Source organism: Ammospiza nelsoni, chromosome 4 (genome assembly GCF_027579445.1).
Source record: "Ammospiza nelsoni isolate bAmmNel1 chromosome 4, bAmmNel1.pri, whole genome shotgun sequence".
NCBI lineage: Eukaryota > Metazoa > Chordata > Aves > Passeriformes > Passerellidae > Ammospiza > Ammospiza nelsoni.
The window spans coordinates 22,943,833-22,963,292 of NC_080636.1; the positions used below are offsets into that span (position 1 = coordinate 22,943,833).

The 19,460-nt window shown below is 39.6% G+C and overlaps 2 protein-coding genes across 3 annotated transcripts in view; one reads left to right on the top strand and one right to left on the bottom strand.

The window, feature by feature from the left end:
• Positions 1–19,460, bottom strand: part of LOC132072110 (toll-like receptor 1) — a 29,037-nt gene that overhangs the window by 6,158 nt on the left and 3,419 nt on the right. The window lies entirely within an intron of this gene.
• FAM114A1 (family with sequence similarity 114 member A1) overlaps positions 385–19,460 on the top strand; it is a 32,483-nt gene continuing 13,407 nt past the window's right edge. The window contains exons 1-7 of one of the 2 annotated variants that reach the window (XM_059470121.1): positions 385–546; positions 2,995–3,356; positions 4,145–4,232; positions 12,498–12,611; positions 12,771–12,877; positions 15,110–15,244; positions 17,023–17,175. In XM_059470121.1, the coding sequence (XP_059326104.1) occupies positions 3,003–3,356; positions 4,145–4,232; positions 12,498–12,611; positions 12,771–12,877; positions 15,110–15,244; positions 17,023–17,175 (951 nt within the window). In that variant the 5' untranslated portion in view covers positions 385–546; positions 2,995–3,002. Of the gene's footprint in view, positions 547–2,994; positions 3,357–4,144; positions 4,233–12,497; positions 12,612–12,770; positions 12,878–15,109; positions 15,245–17,022; positions 17,176–19,460 lie in introns of those variants that run through there. The other variant, XM_059470122.1, reaches the window with a different exon arrangement.

The window sequence follows — 19,460 nt, forward strand, 5'->3', positions numbered from 1 at the left end:
GAAGCGTTTAGAGACAATGCTCACGGGCACGTGGTGTGATTCTTGGGGTGTCCTGCACAGGGCCAGGAGTTGGACTCGTTGATCCCGATAGGTCCCCTCCAACTCAGCACATTCTATGATTCTATGAAATTCACCCCTTTTCCGCCTCATCCCGGACGCGGGGGTGGCGCCGGCCCTGAGGGAAGCGCTGCTGAAGCCGCGCCCGACGCTCCGGCCGGCGCTTCCAGCGGGGTCCCGCCGGGCCCCGCCGCGTCCCCCGCGCCGAGGGCCGTGAGGGGCGAGCATGGCGGCCGGGGCGGCTCCCCGCGCTGGGTCAGAGAAGCCTGAAGCCCGGGAAAGGCTCGGCAGCGGCATGAGGCTAACCCTTTACAGCAGGCGGCCACCTCACACAGCCGGAAGAAGAGCGAGGGACAAAAGCCAGCCCTCCCGCCCTGGGGCCGGCCCGAGCTGCCGGGCCCGCTCTGCTTCCTCCCCCCGCTACTGCCGACGTGGCGGGGCGGGGAAGGGAAGGAGCCGGGGGCGCGCCGGTCGGGGCACTGCTGAGCGGTAAGGAGCGCGGCGATTTCTGCATTTTCTGCCGCTTTTGACACTGGCTGCGCCACACAGCTCTGTCCCAGAGGGGAGTTTCGAAAAGGGGAAAAAGGAAAAGGAGAAGCGGGAAGTTGTGGCCGCTGCGGGCTTGCGGGAGCGGCGCCCCCGCTGCTCCTGCCCCGCCTGGTGCAGGGGCAGAGGGCAGCGGGGCAGGGGGAGCTGCCTGGGGCGTTCGCCTGCGCTCGCCGTGCCCGCAGCGGCCCGCGGTGGAGGAGGGATAGCGGGCGTCGAGCGAGAGGGGAGCAAGGTGCCGTCGCCAAAAAAGTTATTCCTCCCTCCCGCTCGGGGACGGTGATTCGTGCCCAAAGCGCCCGGCGGCAGCTGGGCTGTGCTTTCCAGGGGAGATGAAACTCCTCAGACAGGCTCGGCAGGTGTCGCCACCGCCGGCCCCCTCAGCGCGGCTGGGCGCTGCGGGCCGGGCTCTCCCCCGCCACCGGTCCGGGCTGGCCTTAGCATCTCCCTCACAAACTCCCCGTAGAGTAATTCCCTTTGGGCGGAGCTGTCCGAGCTGATTTGGATCAGGACAGTCTCACGGATGAGAGGTTGAATGACGCTGGCCCCGGGTGCAGCCCGGCTCATGTGTTCTGCCAGACGCGGTAATTCGCGGTTACGTGCCGTGCTCATGGAAGAAAGGTTCAGCAGGCAGCTGCAGGGACCGTGGCCCCAGTGGTACCCAAAGATGATCCAGCAGTGGAAAAATCCATGTGCACGTCTGTGTCATCCTTTAAAAAGTGCTGGGCTTACTCAGAGCTAATGCCCATTCAAAATTATGAAGTATGTGTGTAAAGGTTTTACAGGTTTTAATAGAGGATCCTCATCTCTTATGATGGAATTTGACTTACAAATACAAAAATTTTCCTCAGGTGATGCTGTCCATCACACAGTGAGTACTGTTACAACAATAGCACTACTTCCCTACAATAAAGCATTTTATAATATTTGCTGTATTTTTAATGGTAAGCTGTCAAATGCAAAGATTCTGACTTCAGAATTCATGTTTTCTGAAGATAATTAACGTACAGTGTAAGCTGAAGTAATACAAGTGATAGCAAGTTCTTACTTTTTTACTTATGTTTTTTGTTCACTGGTCCAAAGTGCTACTCATGGAACTATTAATAGAAGTGAGCTCCATTCACATTAGATAAACAGGCTACTAAAGCTATAGATGTATACAGTTCTATAGACTTTAATAAAATATACTAATTTAAATACATGCTTCTTAGGCAGATTTCTCCTAAATCCCAGTTATGTTTTGCTTTTTGCCTTTTTTCCCCCCTGTTCTTAGTCTCTCCTACAATCTCCATTCTTCCTGACTGATGCAAACCTTTGAGCCATATTTAATTAATATGAGAGTCAATGAAAAGGCAGCATCTACAGAGAGGACTGTACAAGTCTTTTTATGCCGTGCAACTCAACATTTTGCAAGCTCTCTGTCAAGGATTGTCTTCTGAGTGCCAGGTACACTGTTGTTACCAACAATTAAATGCTAGTAATGACAGACCAGCAGTCCTTTTGGACTCCGGCAGTGCCACTTCTTAATCAGCTGCAGAGTTTACTCTGTGGCTTTATCTTTACCGATCAGCGTCCTCAGCCTGATGACTGCACAATGGTGGAAAATACCTCCAAAATTACATTGGAAGATAAGGAATAAGTAAGACCAAACTGGTTCATAACTTAAAAAAAAAATCATTAACTACCTCATACAAGTTTACCTTGGCTTCAAAATTGAAGTTTAATCACACAGGAATTTTAGGAGATGGTGAGAAGTGTTGCACTCCCCAAAGAGCAAGACTTTGGGACAAGTGATACAGAAACAGTGTGAGCAGTGACTCTGTGCTATGGCTGTGTCTGTGAAATGGCTCTAGGGCCCATGGCCCGTCATGTTCACAGATTATGCCCTTTCTCAATCATATCAATGTCACCACAGTTGTAGGTACAGAGAGTTATCCTCCCCTCTGGCAGTCAGTCAGCAGGCTGTAGGAACCCTGTGTATGTCTCAGCCATCAAAGGGAGAGCAAGAACTGCTTGGCTTTGCAGCTTGGATTATTTTCTGCAATGGTCTTTCACACACACCTGATAGTGAATATAGAAATTAGCCATGTGGAAACTCCTACATTTGACTACTCCAGACAAATTAATATCCTTTCACTCTCACTAAACCATATTTTGGAAAGCAGTAATGCTGCTCTTTGTATTTGAGTGGGATCCTGCAGAGTGAGTGGAGTTACAGTATTATCCTGATGCCAGTGCCAGCATGCCACAGGGCTCCATGCTCCATGCTTTTGGAGATCTTACATCAAGGTTGTATTGTTTTTCAGCAGTAGCATATGGTAAACACTGTGTATTTTATAACAAACACTGAAATGTTTATGGTACCTAAAAGACTTTGCTTTCTATATTCAGAACTGAAAATGTCTGAAGACGTATCTGATGGCGCCCCACCTGAAGAAAAACCTGAAGTAATGGAGATGCCCAGCAATGAGGTATTGCCTCATGAATCAGTACCACACCTCGTAGAAGCTGAGATCTTGCCTGAGTCTTCACAAGATCAACATGGACAGGTCACTCAGAATGTTAGTAATGGAAAGGAAGGAGACACAGTCATTGATGAAAACCCTTTGACTGAAAATCTCGTTGAAGGCCTGCCTTCCAGCCTGCCTTCCAGTGAAGACACAACTGAAGACAAGCCCACCGAGTGCATTGAAACTGTAAGCCTTGATACAGAACCTGAATTGGAAGAAACACTGCATGAGCAAAGCAATCCAGTAAGCAATACTTTCTTTTCTCTAAAAGCCCTCCTCTCCTTGCATTGTGAGGACAGAATTTTGTATAATGTATGTCCTGTTTTTCACAAAAACCTAGGAATTTATGTGGAAAACCTACACAGGGATAAATTAAATTGCAACACCAAGCTTTTGAAAACTAGTAGTAGTTTAATTTCACTTTTCCAGTATGATATTAATTTGGTCTTTCAAGTCTGGTTGCAATGAAACTTGCATTGTGTAAAGGTGATGTGTTACTGGACACATTCTTGAGACAACAGTTTCTTAACATGATTTAAATATGGAATACTGATAATGGCTTAGCACTAGCCATTAATGTAAAAACTATGCAGCACCTCCTCTGGCTGTGTTTTTATTGAATTCAGTTGTTAGGAGTTCCCTGTGCACATCTACTGAATTACACACATGAGGAGACTTTGGAAGAGAAGCCTCCAACTCTGGCTCCTGCCTCCAACCCAGCAAGGAGACAGGTTCCTACCTCTCCCTCATAGTAGCCTCAATAAACTGGTATGGCTTTATAGGATTGGGTACCTGAAGAAATATTAGGACATCTGTAAAGACATCTCTGGAGAGTAAAGCTCTTCTAGGAACAGATGATGTGAGCTATGCTTCTGGGTTTTTTGTGCACAGAAGTTTGAACTCCACATAATACCCAATCTGTCATCACCTATTAAATGCCAGACTTTGTTGCCTGACAGTTTCTTTGTGTTTCCTCCTGCCTCTTGAGAACAAGATTTTTAGACAGTGGAGTAACATTTTTGTTCTTATAGGCTGCAGACTCTTCATCTAAAGCAAGTAGATGGGGAGCTTGGGGTACCTGGGGAAAGTCTCTCCTGTCATCAGCTTCTGCCACAGTGGGTAAGTGTTCAGTTGGTAAAATGTGTGGAAACAATTAATAGTTTTCATGTGTCATTAGACAGATTAGTGTTGCATCTTAAGGATTCATAGACAATTTTGCCTTGATAAGCTTGGGAAGCATGATTTTTTTAAAGAGGAAGATGACCTTCCTAATTATTCAAATTATGGACAAGGTACTAGGCTTGTTTGTAAAGTTAATGAATTACTTGATTGTGACTTCTTCATAGAAAGGATCCATAATCCAATACAATTTCTATCAGGCAAAGGCTTACGGTTTCTCAAGTCAAAGCAACCCAGATTTTCATGCTCACTTGTGTTAATGGTTTGTATGCCAAGTTTGACTCCTGCCTACACATGAATTCACTTGCAGTAAATCATTCCAGCTTTTCTTGCCACCAGTGAAACACTCACACTGTCACACTAGATTTCAGACAGTAGAACAATGTATTAAAACATGGGCCCTGTACTCCCTCTCCCTATACTCTCATTTCCAATGGTAGGTCAGTACAATATGTCCTTGTGAGGACTTCAGGTGAAACTTAATTATTGCTCTTTGAAAACTCACTGTCAAAAAGCAAAGCATAGGAATATGTAGTTACAGTGGGAAATAATTTCTCACAAGCCAGAAATGTTTTATAACAAAACAATCTGTTAGCTGGTCAGTTCTCATAAAGGATCCACGGAACACTTTCAAAAGATGAACATAGGAATTAAAATTAATTGCTAGTTACTAAAAATGATTCAATAGAAATACTGGTTTTATGATCCCATATAAGGCTCAATAATTCTCCTCCTTATCTCCTGTTTTTCATGGACAATAAATGGTTTCTGTCTGTTTCTCAGAGGAGAGAAATTTCCTTGTCCCCTTTTTTTTCAGTAACATCCACAGTCAGGAGTAAATAACTACATTTTCTTTCAGACAACAACAATTAACATTTCTAGGTACATTCAGAATGGGTTTCTAGGGTGTGTGGAACAAGTTTGTTGTGTAGGCAGTCTGACTTGATAAGGTTGTGTGATGTCTGTTTTGAAGAGGCATGTCATCACCATGCATAAATATTTTTAGGGTTGTTATTGTCTACAAATGAGCGCAGCTGGAACAAGTCAAGTTGCCTTGGAAAAAGAGCTTCCACATGCAGAAAAGGAAAAGGAAAATTGTAGAATAATTTTAATTCAACATCAGAATGGTTGCACTATTTCACACTGAAGACCCATCTACTATTTAGGTTCTGGCAGTGACCAAGAACAGCTAGGAAAGCACCTAAACCCAGATATATATAAAACAGCAGTTTCCAATTTTCCTATTTCCTAGAATCTGAAGCATAGACAGACTTCTTGACCCTGGGATCAGGGTAGGTTGAGTTTCCATGTTACTATCTAATAATTTTGAATCTAACTTCATTAATTCATTTAACATAATTGACTGTGAATTAAGCAGAAATAAAATTTATGTTCTTCCATGTTTTGTGAACCCAAGGTAACTTGGAAGACCAAATAGCTAGTCTTAGATTTGTTAGAGGAAATCAATGCACCAGGTAATATTTTATATTCCTGATACAGAGGGCTTATTTCCTAGTTGTTTATTATGAAAATTCCTGCTTGATCCTCTAGAACACTTAACTGTCTCTCACTGTCATGGACACGATATGGTTCTGAACAGACCACATATTTCCTTCAGTATGATAATTCCCTAGTGAGATATATGGAAAAAAATTTAAAGCTATTGGGAATTTCTATAAGCTTTATTATGATTATTATTATATATTTATTATTCTCCTCAAAGTTGCTCCATTCAATATCTGATCAGTTCAACCAACACTTCATCTCCTGTTCCACACCAGAAAATAGTTTTGCTACAGACCAGGCCATTGTAAAGTCGCTATTCCTTCAGAGTAGCAAATGCTGTTAGTAAAACTGCCTTCTTGGAGTTAAGACTTAGTAGCAACACATTCAGTCTGTGATTTTTCTGTTGTTCTGCCATCATATTGTACAACACAGCTGCTTGTCTGGTGAAATATGATCAATATCTACTATTCCTAATGTTTTTCTTCAAAATTGTACTTTGTAAAAATAGCGCAAACAGTTTGAGGTGGACTAAATAACTTCTTAAAGGCTTGAACAAATACATTCTGCTTTTAACAAAGAGTATCATGGACCAGCCAAGGTTGGACAGTACCTTGAAAAGTCGTCTAATCAGGGGTTTTGTGGGAAAGGCTTTATGCCTCTAGATGAGATTATCTAGCAAGTTGTCCAGACACATCTTGAAAACCTCCAGCAATGGAGACTTCACCATATCCCTGGGTAGGTTATTCCAGTGAATAATTCTTCTTACTGTAATTAATTTTTCTTGCATTCCTACGTATTTTAGACCGAGTTAAAATGTTGTTCCAATGATCTCAGTCTCCTTATCCTTCAGACGCTGATAGAGAATTCACAAACACATGAGCATTTTTAATGCATGGCTATAATTTATTTAGGACAGCTGATTTCAGTTCCCAATAATAACTCAGTTTCCATATAGTTTGTACCTCATCCTCCTTTAAGTAACTATGCACATACAGCCATGGATTGTTTTGGTGGTAATTTTTTATTCCAAAGAAAATATCTGTTGTCTTTGAACTGGTTTTGACATTATTTGGATCGAGGTCCCCACGACAAGACAGATGTGATACTCCTGTACAAAACAGAATCTGTAATGCCTTTGGAGTTTCAGTCACTGCCTGAACCATGTTTGGGCTCTTGACACTAGATGTCAGACTAAGCAAACTATTGAATCAACTTCATCAATGAGGTGAAGAGATTTCTTTTGTTCTTGAAAGGTGCAAGAAAGTTGCTTCCTCCTTATAGAACCACAGTGGAACAGAACCACTGAAGTAGTTGCTGGAATGATGAGATGGGAGAAGGCTCACTGTGATATGGAGGAACAACTTGTACTAATTATCACCATTTTAGTGTCTTTCTTTTCAGTGGTAGATCAGCCATTACACAAGGCAGTCTTTTGACAGTGTTGATAAGCTCGAGAGAGTGACTATTGCAGCTAAATCAGTCAATTTATGGGTAGTAGCCACTGAAATGTGTAGTCCCTCACCTGTCTTTTCCTTGCATGTTTCTTCCTTCTCCCTGTACCAGCATTCATGTTCCTCTGAGTTTCCTCTAATCCAGTTTAGGAAGCAAAACTGACATAAGAGTAACTCTAGAGGAAAGAAAAATCCATTTTCTGCCTCTTCAGTTCCTTGATCCGACTCTTTGAGACCAGTTTTGGGGCAAGCAGAAGGCACAAGTGTGAAACATGGGGAGAAGTAGAACCTCCCATAACTGCACCAAGAAGCCATTAGGTTACCTTAGCTGTAACAGCAAACTCTTTATCCCCAGGCTTATGTGAGGCAAAATATATTTTCAGTTTGTCCTGGCAGCTTGTGACTTGCATTTTTAAAACATCTTCTATGCTTTAAACCTTGGGTCTTTGGTTTTTCTTCCAACTAATCTATCTGCTAGCTTAATTAAAGTGACTGCCTTCTGCAAGCCTTGCCTTTCATATGCTATGTTTTGAATGATGTATGACATTCAGAAGGTGCTGAAGTTAGGATGCTCAGTGAGCTGCATTTCCAAGCAAAGTCTGTTCTCTATCATGCTGTATACAAATGCTTCACCTTTAGAGCCATTGCTAAGACTAGAACCTGTCAATACATTCACACAATAAAAGTCATAAAAAAATAACCTAGCTGTTTGATTAATATGATCCCTGAAATTCATATTATAAGGCTGCGTAATGCATCTTTCTAATGTGTTGTTTGTAATTATTGTTCTGCTATCTTGATTATTTTGTTCTTGTGTATATTCTCATCTAGTTCCTTAGCTGTGAGAATGGCACATGAAAATATCAGACACCCATACTTCTCCCTGGTATGCTGAAAAGCACTTTTTGTCACTCAGTGTGACAGAACGAAATGTCTCTTTATACATCACTGTGTTCATGAGCTTGGATATTATTATGCATGGGTATGTGTAGTAATCAGCATTACATAGTTGACTTCTCTGTGGAACAAAAATGTCAATGCTGTAGATAATGTGAAACTAAAGTATTCAAACAGTGCAAATGTCTTTTCTCTATAGGTATTGCTCTGTTGCAAAATAAAGTACAATATTAAAAAAAGAAGTCTGGGTGTTATGGTTGTACTTTAGTTATGCTTGTTCTTTATGTGACTTTATGTGATCATAAAGAGGATAGTTAATCTCTTCAGATTTTTTTTTTATTTCATAAATTTGGCTGATTAAGGGAAAACTACTTTGGGTTGGAATCACATGGTGGTCACAACTGTTTTGTAAATAACACTTTGGCTGCTATAGCAGCAAGGCTGGCCCTTTGCAGTTATTCCTTTTTAAGAATGCTGAATTGAAGTTTTTCTCTTTTTTCTCTTTTGCGTTCTTTATGTCTTTTAACATGGTCTTATAGTCTAGAAGACACTGAGAGCCAATAAATGTTGTAACAGCCTTTATGCTTATTGCTATTATTGAAACCTTTTATGCTTGCAATAAGGAGATCTGAATGTAGTCGCATTTACTAGATTAATTGGAGTGATTCCTGATTTATAGACAAGATAGCATAGGTGTTACAAGAATCTAGCTTGGTTTTTTTTTTTTGTTTTAACTGCCAGGAAGAGAAGTTTTGTGGAAGCTTGAAGTGAATGGAGTGCCAATAGGATAGCCTAAAAGGGAGCAAAATGGGGCCCCACTTTTTGGTGTACAAAACCAGAGCACGGCTGGATTGTCCACATCTCTATACTTCATGTTGTGGATTGATTCTCCTCCAGCCAGTGTCAGGTTCCTCAGTTTCTCATCTGGTGAAAGATGCTCATTTAATGCCTTGGTCTTCCTCTTTAGCTTGAGCTAGATGAGGCTTCACTCATGTTACTAGACTAAATTTTGATCAGTTCTTCATTAGATGTGCTCCCATGGTAGGACGCAGGTTACAAAGGCAGTGTTGTAGCCAGGGACAAAATCTCAAACTCCTCCCCATCTGTACCACTAAATCAGAGTCCAATTGCCTGTGAGTTCTAGATGGACGAGGGATTAGTGATTCCTGTACAGAGTGGTTTAGGTTTCAGACATAGTGAACTGCCCTCCAGGGGTGTCTGTTTGCCTCTCTCAGCTCTGCAGGGAATCCAAAGCTGCTAAGCTGGGAGGTGGAAGATAAAACAGCTTGCAGCAAAGTGGGATGGGATCTGACTAAAGCATTTGTGAGTGCTGCAATCTGGCCTTGGCAGATCAGGCAAAGCAAAAGGCAGGTCATGCTGTTAGGCAGTGTTAGCAAAACCTTCTTCTTTAAGTGAAAGATCCCAGCTAGGAACATGAACAATAATATTCTGTGGAAAGTGCCAGCCAATAGAAAGGCAAGGAATCATGGAGGCAAGAGAAACAAAAGCAATAACACAGGGGAAAAAAGAGTGCTTTCTTCCAAAAGCTCACAGTTAACAATGCCTACCGCATAGCTCTTCTGTCTGCTGTTAGAAGAGTAAATGGAGATGTCAGAGGTGTCAGCTCAGTTGCATTAGCACACCCAGTGTTACAAAATGAGTGCATCTTTAAACTGTAGGCTTCTCTCCCATGACCTCTTTTACTTCTGTGCCTTTTGAAATTGCAAATAATCATCTTCATTTCCAAGGCAACAGGCATTTCTGCCATTTGTGCATGTATGGCAGTTGTGGTCTTCTGATCTCATCTGGTTTTGCTGCTGCAGTCAAACATACATGCCATATAGCTTAGTTCAGCAAAGCCACCCTTAGCTGACCTGGAGTATCTTCTTATTATTCTAGGGCATTTAACCACAGCCCCAAAAATGCTGCCTTTTGTAGGTCAGTAAATATCAATACAGCAACTGTGTGCTTTCTCTTCTTAAATGTGTCTGCCAAACTATGGAAATCAATTCAAGGCTGTAAAAAATCACAGGAAAAAAAGTGGGAAATTGATCTGAAAACATGTAACTTTTACAGACAATTCACATTTTTGCTCAATGTTTAAAGGATTTTTATATGACTACAGGACCATAGTATTTTGTTACCAAGTCAGGTTGATTAAGTCAATGAAAGGAATAAAACTCTTACACGTTTAAAAAGTTGTGAGCAGAAGCAATGGGAAGGAATGTGACATGCAATGTCTATTGTATTAGTGTAAAAGCACAATTAATAGTGATTTGAGTCCCAGGAATATGGGGATTAAATAAATGACTCCAGAATCTGTGCATGCTAATGTTTTCATTGGGCTCATTAAAATATGTGGGAGATTGGGACTAGACCATGCAGTACACTGCTCTCCAGTATCTGCATTGGAACAGACTTTGCAAGAGTCAGGAAATTATCCAGCAATGACTTAAACACTGTGGTGCATAACCAGGTATGACTCACACAGTTGGATCCTGTGTGAGTTACTGTTTTTTGTAAGACACAAGTAAAATAGATAAAGGTCATATTTCCTTTAGACAGGTAAAAGCATTTATCTGCCTAGGCTGTTACAGTGTGAAACATTGGGGCCTTGTGCAGCCTATGAAATTCCTTGTCTCTGCAGGTATTTTCCATAGGCTATATCTGTTCTTTATGTTTACCTCCAGATACTGCAGTTTTCTTCTGTGTGATCTTTCAGAAGTGCTGCTTCACATATGTTTTCTAGAGTATATTTATTCATAAATATATATATTCATAAACCTAAGCTTTCCTTTTTCCTACTCCAACTAGATTTGCTGCATCTTTCTTGAATCAGATGTTTGAAAGCCTATTTGTATGACTACACATACAGATGTATATGTTTATTCAGAATGCTGCAGAGCACTGCCAAGTGATCGGCTGTTTTGCTGTAATTAATGTAATTCAGAAAAGATGCTTTGAACTTCTCTATTAGAGTGCACACAGTTATGGGAAATTGTGGACAACACAATCATTATGCATAACTTTGCACCTTAGATGTCTAGATATCAGCCTGACCATCTGTATTAATGCCTTCTCTGAAATAATTTATCTGTTTACAGTTCAGTTTAACCAAAGAAGTATGAAATTGTTATTAACATTTCTCATAAATTGTTAAGCAGACAGTTGAAGCACTCTGGATTGCCCTACTGCTAGAAGTGATCAGCTTCATGCAAGATGCACTAACAGTGTTCAGTACAAGATAAAAATCAAGTCCTGTCTCTGAAGCTACTTAATTTTATGTTGGAAAGAAATATTGCTCACCTGGTTTGTTGTTCACCTGTTGCACCTTAGCTGATGCACAGAAGCTTCTAGCAAAGCAAGATTAACAAGTGGATTGCTTGTAATGAGAGAATTATATCATGGACATACTTGTACACATATCCAGAAGCAAAATAGGCAAACAATTTTAGAGCAGTCCTTTTTAAGGGCAGCATTTTTCAACTACAGTTGATGCAGATTAGGAAGATACTGCCTCCCCTTGACTGACTACAGGGACTCACCAATCCCTGTGATCTGCTAGTGTAAATAAACTCTGTGTAGAAAACCAGCAAGGCAATCTGTCAAAAGTATTCAGACAGAAACAGTAGCAACATGTATACTTTATATTAAAGTAGCCCATTTTAATAGAGGGCTAGGGATTCCCTGCATATGAATCATGTAAAGGTGGTAAAATCTTTGTAGGAGATCGCCTGCCACTGGAGCAATAGTTCTGTTTGTGTCATTTGACATCAGCAGACTTAACAGTGTATTATTTAAATACTAACTTTGGGGAGAGACATTTCAGAATTTTACTTCAAATGAGAAACTAAGGAGCTTAAATCCTGAAATAACTTTGGGGACTGGAGTCAGTGTCCCTAAAAACATAACACCTGTGCAGAGGACTGAACAATTCCAGACTCAGTCCTGCAGTCATACACAATCCATTGACTTTGGGTCAATTTTTCTAGAATACTGAAAACTATGTGAGGTGATACCCTATGGTCTTAGGAGGACTGTCAGTTTCCATTTAAACTGATTGCAATAGAATATTTAGCATTTTGAAAAGCAGGGAACTAAACTTATGTGGGCCACTGAAATAACTTTTACTTTTCAGATCCAGCATAATTTGTGTTATATTTCAGCCTTATAATTTATATTAAGTTAATATGAATATAGTAGAAGTTAATTATTAACCTAGAGAAAATTAAGCAATTGAGGTAAGTTTAATAGATATTTTCTTTGTCATAATTCATGAAGTATAAGAATACTATGCACTGATAGTAATGAGTTTTCAAGTCATATAGTCTAAAACATGAGTCTCCTACAGGTCATGGGATAACAGCAGTAAAGGAAAAAGCAGGAACTACCCTAAGAATTCACAGTGGAAGTTCAGCCTCTCTGGAAACAGCAGAGCCTCCTGCAGCTGAAACACCAGTTACTCGTGAGTTCAAGTCCACTGAAATTGGACAAAACTCTTTGACCCTGCCAAATCAGTTCCGTTTAGAAAATGTTAAGATTTTGGTCACATAAACCATTTTACTGTAATTTTTGACTTGCAGGGTTGAAATTATGCTGTAACCAGCTTGTTTTCTTTTCTTAGAAGCAGAAGATTCTCTGGCCCGGAGCTCTTCTGAGAATATTCCTTCTTCTCCTTCATCTGGATCTCGTGGCATGCTGTCAGCTATCACTAGTGCTGTACAAAACACAGTGAGTCATTTTAGCTGATCTCTCTGCTCCAGTTATTATTTGTTATTTTTCGGTTCAACTTCACTGTAGGTCACATTTTTTAAGTTACAGGTCTTTGTAAAACAATTACTTTGTAAGTCTATTTAGAGTCTTTTCCATGACAAAATAACTTTAAAATTAAACTGTCTGATTAAAAAATAAGAAGTCAAACAAAACTAACTGAGTTACTATGTTTTCACCAGTTTCAGTGAAAATAATATGGTCTTTTCCAAAACTGTGTAGAATTCTGCAAATTTTTGAAAATCTTTTTAAAATTGTACCATCATCTGATTTTTTATTTTTACAGTTAAGTCCTTCCAGAGAAAGTGGGATAGGACTTGTTACCATTTTTGAAGGCAGATAGCATAAGAAAATACTCCATTTGCTTATTTTAAGGCTTTTTACTAAGCTCTCTATTTTTAGTTCCTGTCCTTTACCTTCACCTCTTTATCTAATCTCTCATTTCATATTAGCCTTCCCAGAAGGGGCTCTGATTGCAAACTTAGCAAGGCAAAATCTTTTGTTCACAGTTCTTTCCTAACATCCTTATATTTTGTGTGTTGAACTTCATCCTGTACCATACCGTTTCCAAATTAATTTTTGTGTTATCTTCTTCCCCAAATTTTTTTGCATCTTTAAGTATGGTGTTTCACTTGAAATTATGGAAGACTTTAAATATTTGCTGTAAAAGCATAGAAGATTAATTCCCCACTGAGCAAGTTTTATGAAATGGCAGTTCTTTTTTATTGTGTATTCAGTTCACTCTGACTGCCTCATCACTCTGATATCAAAGACTTTGGGAACAGAAGGAGATTCCTATAGATAATTCCTAAGACTGTTTCTACAGAACCTGGAGCATCATATGGCTCGTAGAGCTGGCTGGCCACCAGTAAGATTACTTGAGCATTATACAAGATTTGCAAATAAGACAAATGTGCTTGTAGGCAGCCTGGAGAGCTGTCATACCACAGAGATCAATGTGGTACAAAAAGAATCACTTAAGGTCTCAGTAAGACACTTGTAATGCCACTTGAGACTTTGGAAGGGTTTTCCATTATATGTCGTGTTACGTCAGCACTTGAGTATCTGACACACACATAATCCAGATTGAAATGGAAATCCTTAGCCAGTGAAACTTCTTCTTCAGTGTACATAAAAAATATGAAGACACAGTAAAACATATGTATTTAAATAGACAGTTCCAGAGTCATAGTAAGTGTTAAAATTTTAAAAATCCAGGAAGGCAGAGTCTTCTGTTCATGATGGACTTGGCTCCAAATTATTCATGTCTAAAGCAAGTTCCTACAAACCAGATGCCATTGGATGAAATTAAAGTGGAATAGAATAGAATAGAATAGAATAGAATAGAATAGAATAGAATAGAATAGAATAGAATAGAATAGAATAGAATAGAATAGAATAGAATAGAATAGAATAGAATAGAATGACAGAGCCGCAGAATAGTTCAGATTGGAAGGGAACTTAGATTGTATAGTTCCCATGCCTCTGCCTTGGGCATGGACACCTTCCACTAAACCAGGTTGCTCAAAGCCTGATCCAGCCTGGTCTTTAATACTTCCAGGGGTGGGGCATGCACCACCTCCCTGGGTAACCTGTTCCAGTGCTTCACCATCCTCATAGTGAAGAATTTCTTCCTGATGTCCAATCTAAATCTGTCCTTGTCAAAGTAAAGCCATTCTAAATCTGTCCTTTTCAAAGTAAAGCCATTCTAAATCTATCCTTTTCAAAGTAAAGCCATTCCCCATTTGTCCAAACACTGCTTGCCCTTGCAGAGTGTCCCTCTGAAGCCTTCCTATAGGTCGTGTTTAGGTACAGGAAGGCTGCTGGAAGGTCTTCTCAGGGCATTCTCTTCTCCAGGCTGAACAGCCCCAGTTTTCTCAGACTGTTTTCAGAGGAGATGTGCTCCAGCCTTTTTACGATTTTTGTTTTAAATTTACAACAATTGTTACATTTCCTCTGGTGTAAGTTGTTCAATTAACTGGAAATATTTGTGTAGGTTTGTTTTTGTTTGTTTGTTTTTTTCACATATTCAGAACAAGTAAATGCATCAATCCTCTTGTTAGCTGAAGTATAGGAAATTTAGGGACCCGAATGTTCAAAGATGGTGTCTACAAAACCACTCAACACTCCTCTTTACAGTTCATATTAGCCTAAACTGGGAAGAAAATAACCACAATGCATTATTTTATACAGGGGAAAAGTGTATTATCTGGAGGCTTAGATGCTTTGGAATTTATTGGGAAGACAACCATGAATGTCCTTGCAGAAAGTGATCCTGGATTTAAGAGAACGAAAACACTGATGGCACGAACAGTCTCACTCTCTCAGGTTGGATATATTTAAATACAACTCTGTCAATGCAATTTCAGATTCTTTTTCCAGAATTTCACATGCCTCAGGGAGAGGCTTTATTTATTGCAGTAGATGCTGGCTGGGCTTATGGAAACAAATATTAAGCTTTACAGTTGCTCTACTTAATTTTTCTTCATAGAACCACAAAAGATAATGTAAAATCATCTTTTCTGCATAATCATATATGCAATTGCTGATTTAAATAAAATAGTATATGTGGTGATAAATCATTACACTCTGGAGGCAAAATCAAATTGTTGGTGTTTTGGTAACAGCTGTAGATAGACATCTTTCAGCATAAATATCACTATGCTGTTTTCCTTGGAAATCAGTAATACTGGAATATAACATATGTCTCATTAGGAATTAAACCTATAAATGTTGTATCTCAGTGTCCATCTAATTTAATGGTATGCTTACACAGTTGTGATTCATGTTTTAAATGAAATGAGATGAGATAAAAACAGAAGTACTGTTAATGCCGTCAGTACAGAATTATTTTAGTTCTCCAGACCCTGAAAGGACGATAAACAATAGACATTGAGAAGAAAGTATGTTTACTGCATGTTTACTTCCTTGTAGAGAAGAGTAAGGTATTTCTTAATGAGATGTTTCATCTTTAGTATTTGTCATTGGAAGAGTTAACAGACTTATACTTTTATAGTATATCAAAAGCAATTAACTCATGTTGAGGCCCACAGGGTTAAAATGAGCTTTTGAGAATGTCTCCTTTAACAACATGCATGGATTTGCACATAGAATCTGAGGCAGCATGCAGCATAAATCAGTTCTCAGGGGTTGCACTATTGCTTTTCAGCGATTTGTTCATAAAACTTCATGAGGTAACTTTTGAAGATGGAGACTTCAGAGGAAAAATGTACTGTAGTGTAAATTTTAATTTTGTACTAAACAAATCACTGAAGGCAATATTGTAGGAATTTGAACAGTGGAATAACATAAGTGGTGGGAGTTCACCTGTTTGCAGAAACTTGCATGTGACCTGACATGTGGTTCAGATATATTTACCACCTTTACTGTAGGAAATTCATGAGAGGCCACTTCATCCAGGAACAGAAGGAAGGAGGAGGAAATCCTATTGGGTATCCTATCCTATCCTATTCTGTCCTTCTTATACACTGATGTGAGTGTATTAAAAGCCCACCAAAATATACCCAAGTATATAGAGAGTAGTTCTGCCCCATCTTTGGTATAAGTTATCAATCTCTTTTGTCAGTCCCTCTGTCACATAAAACTGACTTTAGAATTTGCTAAGAATATTTTATAGAAAATATTTCTCTGGGTGCATTTTTTATGCAAGTTGGTGGATAGGTTCTGAAAATAATACTTTTCCCATTTTGTGTTCTGTAGAAAGGATTGCATGGCTCCTTAAGGCTGCACATGAAATAGTCCTTTCTCTTTCATTATAATGGGTGAGGAAATTTGTTGTATGGTATCTATAGCTGACATTGCTTTTGAAAATATAAGCAAGATATTTTTTTGTTAATTGTATTTTAAAGGGAGATGGTTAGCAATTACCATTGGGAAAGCCCTGCTTAGAATAGTATATAAATATTTTATCAGAGAAAATTATCAAAAAAGAAGTTAGCTATTTCATCTCTAAAATTTTAGCTCTGCAGGTGTGATATAGTCCCAAATTTTATTACTACCTCTGGACACATGGAAGCAGATAGTAGTAAAATCTGTCACATTTATAGTACTATCAATAAAACATGGAATGGTGTATATTTTTACAGCTGTTGCGAGAAGCCAAAGAAAAAGAGAAACAGAGGCGGGCCCAGCAAGTTACAGTAGAAAGAACAGCACATTATGGACTACTTTTTGATGAATTCCAAGGTTTGTCTCATCTTGAAGCTCTGGAAATCCTGTCAAATGAAAGTGAAGCTCAGGTACAGTATGCAGACAGCATAAATCAATATGGTTGGTAAAAAAATTTATCTTCACATTAATTTTATTTTGCAGATGCACGTAAGATAAACAGTAAATTTTCCATCAAGTTCGGAGAAAGCTGAATTGATCCAATGGGTTAGCCCTGGGTTTTAGAACTCAATACATCTAAAATGTAACTACAAGAATAACTCAAAACAAACTTCATAACTGGCAGGTATTTTTGTTAGGACCATATGTAGTCTGCCATACACAGCTTGTGACACTGCAGATATCTTGCCAATTCCTTGCAAAATTTGCAAGGAGGTTAAAATCTTTTGGTTGAAATCAGGTACATTCAGGAATTCCAGACCTACTACATGTGGAGGCTGCTGAATTAAAATTAATTCCAGATTACTTATTCAGTTCTTATTGTGTTGGTTTTTGAAGTTACATAGAACTACACCAAGATATTATCACTGGAAGTATACAAAAGTCTCTCTGAAGATGGTAATGTTAATAAGGCCTATCTGATAAATAAGTATTTCAATTTCAACTCTCAATTTATTTGCTCTGCTAGTACATCAGTAGATTGCTAACAGTGGGCTAATAGAATTTTGTAGATTCCTACCGGTGATATTTTTGTACTGAAACAATTTTCTAAGTAAATTTCTTAAAAACAAATTTTCTTTTTTGTTTGTTATTGTAATTAGCATTCTTTGCCCTGTGGGGTACTTCTTAAAATATGGCCAACTTATGTTTTAAAATATTTTATTTGCTCTCATGAATAAAACAAGCTTATGTTAATAACAGGTGCATACTGTCAATGTTATTTTTATTTTTGTTACTACCTAGATGAAAAACTATACATTCAAACCACACATGTAAGGTTCAAGTGTCTGGTTTTGGGAGCAAAAAACAAAACCAAAAATGGCCAAACAAAAATGGCCCTACCCACTAAACAGGAATGAGATGGATAGATAGATAGATAGATAGATAGATAGATAGATAGATACATTCATACATACATACATACATACATCATACATACATACATACATATATACATACATACATACATAGAAAGCAAGTTCAGGCTAATTGCATGTATCAGCAGTATTTTTATTTTACTGTGAAATACCATAGGGTAAGCCAGCCATGTGCAGGTTGTTACCCTGAGGTTTCTGATGCACTGTGACTGTGTGGGTCAACAAGCCCAGTACTCAGAAAAATGTTCCACTTACCATGCACAGATGCACCCAGACACAGAATGCAGAAAGAGTACTGTAAGAGAAACTTGAGACCACTTCTAACAACCCAAAAGCCACAGGAGTGCAGGAGGTACTGAAGACATGTGTGTTTAAGTTTTTATTTTAAAAGTTTCCATTAAAAAAAGTTCCTAGTTAGCCCTTGAAATGGATAGTGCTATAGAAAGGGAGGAAAAGGCCTTACGTGGTCCTTCCCTGTAGGGGCCTGAATATATGTATTAGGTATGGAATCCCCCGGACAGCCGAGAGCTGTGGCAGCCGGAGAGCTGGGACAGTGGAAGATAGGACAGCCGAGAGCTGTGGCAGCCTGGGAGCTGGGACAGATATGGATATTGTAACTGTGTAATTGAGAAATTGTTAAAAGAAAAGGGGGGAAATGTAGGGGCCTGAATATATGTATTGTTATAAAGGAGTCCTTGTGAAAATATATATGTAGTGAGAGTCCTATGTATTAGATAGGTGGGTCCTGTTGCTCTGGATGAGCTACAGCTGTGGGATCCTTGGTTGGGTAGCAGCTGTAGCTCATGAAGGGCTCTGGGATAAAAGGGGGTTGGGTCGAGAGCCCAGGAGGAGCCCCTGTGGAAACCATGAGGAACTGTGCTGCAGAGAGGAGCTGCATAATAGGACCATCAAGAAGGTATGGACTTTAAGATGGAGCTCCAGAAATATGAAATACAATAAGATAACGACAACAATTGGTGACCCCGACGTGATGGAGGTATGCAGCCTGAAGAGCTGTGGAAGATAGGTGTAGCAGCCTGAAGAGCTGTGGAGAATAGGACAGCCTGAGAGCTGTAGCAGCCTGAAGAGCTGTGGAAGATAGGTGTAGCAGCCTGAAGAGCTGTGGAAAATAGGACAGCCGAGAGCTGTGGCAGCCGGAGAGCTGGGACAGTGGAAGATAGGACAGCTGAGAGCTGTGGCAGCCTGAGAGCTGGGACAGATATGGATATTGTAACTGTGTAATGGAGAAATTGTTAAAAGAAAAGGGGGGAAATGTAGGGGCCTGAATATATGTATTAGGTATGGAATCCCCCGGAAAG